The sequence below is a fragment of the Ipomoea triloba genome, chromosome 1 (genome assembly GCF_003576645.1).
Source record: "Ipomoea triloba cultivar NCNSP0323 chromosome 1, ASM357664v1".
In the NCBI taxonomy this organism is placed as follows: Eukaryota; Viridiplantae; Streptophyta; class Magnoliopsida; order Solanales; family Convolvulaceae; genus Ipomoea; species Ipomoea triloba.
In genome coordinates, this window is record NC_044916.1 from 17281782 (window position 1) to 17284440 (window position 2659).

Consider the following 2659-nt stretch of genomic DNA (forward strand, 5'->3'; position numbering starts at 1 on the left):
CACATTCATGCATGCATGCATATATAAATTTTCTTTTGAACTAAACTATATATTTTATATGGAAGGTTGTGGGTTCGAGATTTAGTGGAGACTGTACTGTTAGTAGGTTAAGAAGGGTTAAAAATTGTTGTTACTTTTAAAACACTATAAACATATCATTTTGGAGGAAAAGTGTGATTTTTTGTAATAATAATTATTGAAGTTTCAACTCATGGTGATTAATCCGACATCTTGATAACAGAATCTATCTGTGTATACTGTTTCAGCTCATGGTTGTTTCAGGCCCAGCATAAAGAATTGGAAAAAGGTTAAAGTTGTTGGTAGTGGATCATTTACAACGGTCTACGAAGGCATCACTGAGTAAGTCTTATATCTGGCACGTACATACGGTGTCAACTTTTAGTTTTATGTCTGGGTATCAAATGCATGCAGACATTATTCTTTAAGGGTATCAAATGCATGCAGAGATTGTTCTTTAAGGGTATTGAAGTTTCTTTAATTGCCCCAGGAAAGGATTTATCAACTTCAACAGGTATATATGTAGGAATATAAGAATTTGTAATGCATACATGTATATGGAATATAAGTCTACTTTGTGGGGCAGGCATACAACTTATAAAACATCAAATAAAAGTTACACAAGTAATTTTGATTGGATATATATTATGATTGAGTTCAATTCGATCTTGCTTTACCTTACACCTAGCTTGTGGCTTGTTCCAGGAAATTTCAATTTTAAGTCAGTTAGAACATGAAAACATAGTTCGTTATCTTGGAACAGACAAGGTAATTAAGTGATTATTATTATCTTAATTTTGACTCTAATTCTCCTATTCCTATTTAATTTAATTTATTTGTTATTTGGAAGTAGTAGTGCATCAGGACTTGCATGTATGTATGTAGTGTCCCTCCCTTGCTTACTTAGCTTATTAATTCCTAAAAGAGAAATTAAAAATCATATATAGAAAAGCATTGGCCCTTAAATTAGCTGAGCTTGGTGGATAGAATTGGATATATACTTGGATCGATCTGTTGCCAATTGAATTGCTTTCTAGCTTCTCTTTTTTACTGTACTGTCGAAACCAAAATGTCAAATTCCTAAAATTGAAAATCTTAGCCTTCAACATTATACTTTGTCTAGTGTACTCAGCTTTACAACATTTGTATATACCCCGCATGGTTGAAAAAAGAGCCCCTAGGACCTAGGCGTCCTAGACGGGGATTAATCGGCACCTAGGTGTCAGTGTATTTTTTTATTTTTTTATTTTTTTTTAAAAAATTTTTAAAAAGACTAATAATTATAAATTATATAATACTTTAATAGTTAATACTAAAATATAAAATATTAACGTAAAAAATATCTAGAATTTGTACAATTTAGAGTTATTTCCCTCAAACGATATTGTTTTCAGTAAAATAACCCATTAAAAAATAAAAATAATAGTTAATTGGCGGACTAGGAGGTCTAGGTGGTGCTTAGGCTGCCTAGGCTGTGGCCTAGCCGGTCAGTCGCCTATGCCATCATTTATGGTGATACGCTAGACGGTTGACGGGCGCCTTGCGCTTAAGCGGGGATTAATCGACGCCTAGGTGAAATTTTTGCAATACTGATACCCCGTTTACTCTTCTAAGAATAAGTTGAAACTGATATTTGCAGGATGATAGCAACCTCTATGTTTTCCTTGAACTTCTTCCTAAAGGTTCACTTGCGAGTCTTTATCGCATGTATCGACTTTATGATACCCAGGTTTCTACATACACTAAGCAAATTTTGAGCGGATTACATTATCTTCACTCACTCAACGTGGTTCATAGGTATAAAATTAAAGCATTTCCTTTCATATAAAATAATAATAAAGGTTCAGCACCTACGTTTTTTTCAAGATTTAACCTCAAGCAAGGTCTTGCTTCTTTAGCAAATTAAAGACCTTGAGGTCAGAGCTCTTGACCCAAAAGGTCAAGGGTTTGCAATTCACTGGGAGCAAGCATGCATGGTGAAGCTAGCTAGCACTTTTAATTAGTCTTATTATTTAATTACTGATCCAGTAGTTTAGTATCTATATATTGTTTATGATCAGAGTTATTGTGACAAGATCTTATGGTCTAGTGTCACCCGAGTGCACTCCCATATGTAAGGGGTGAGTTCGAGTCTCAGTGCAAGCGATATCCTACCAAGGACTCGAAAGAAGGGTGGCATGCATATGCTAAGCTCTTCGCCTCTTCTTTTGGGATTACCAAGTTTATATTCTACATTTGGTTGTTGTAATTAAACTAATCAATCTAATATGTTTTTGCTGTTATTACCATCTATATTTTGAAGGGATATAAGGTGTGACAATATACTGGTAGGTGTGAATGATTCCGTGAAACTTGCAGATTTTGGGTTTGCAAAGGTTGGCATTTTCTACCTGCACCATCTACTTCAAAATCTTAATTAAAGTTCTCTTTGGAAAGCAGAAAAATGACGTTTGGAAAATATTTTCTTAACAATGAATCATTTTTCAAAAAATATTTTCCTTTCACGTGTTTGGTTACATTCTAAAAAACTGTCTTGGTGTGCTTAGTTCATTTTCTAGAAAATGAGCATAATTATTGTTTAATTTTAAATATCTAAAATATACAAGGATAATAATGGTGGTGGTGGGGGGTGGGTGGGTGG

At 33.9% G+C, this 2659-nt stretch overlaps 1 protein-coding gene across 1 annotated transcript in view; it reads left to right on the forward strand.

The window, feature by feature from the left end:
- The first annotated feature begins 459 nt into the window (after positions 1–459).
- LOC116006668 (mitogen-activated protein kinase kinase kinase 1-like) overlaps positions 460–2659 on the forward strand; it is a 6260-nt gene continuing 4060 nt past the window's right edge. The window contains exons 1-5 of the mRNA XM_031247174.1: positions 460–532; positions 605–642; positions 724–786; positions 1658–1815; positions 2321–2393. Of these exons, the coding sequence (XP_031103034.1) occupies positions 460–532; positions 605–642; positions 724–786; positions 1658–1815; positions 2321–2393 (405 nt within the window). The remainder of the gene's footprint in view (positions 533–604; positions 643–723; positions 787–1657; positions 1816–2320; positions 2394–2659) is intronic.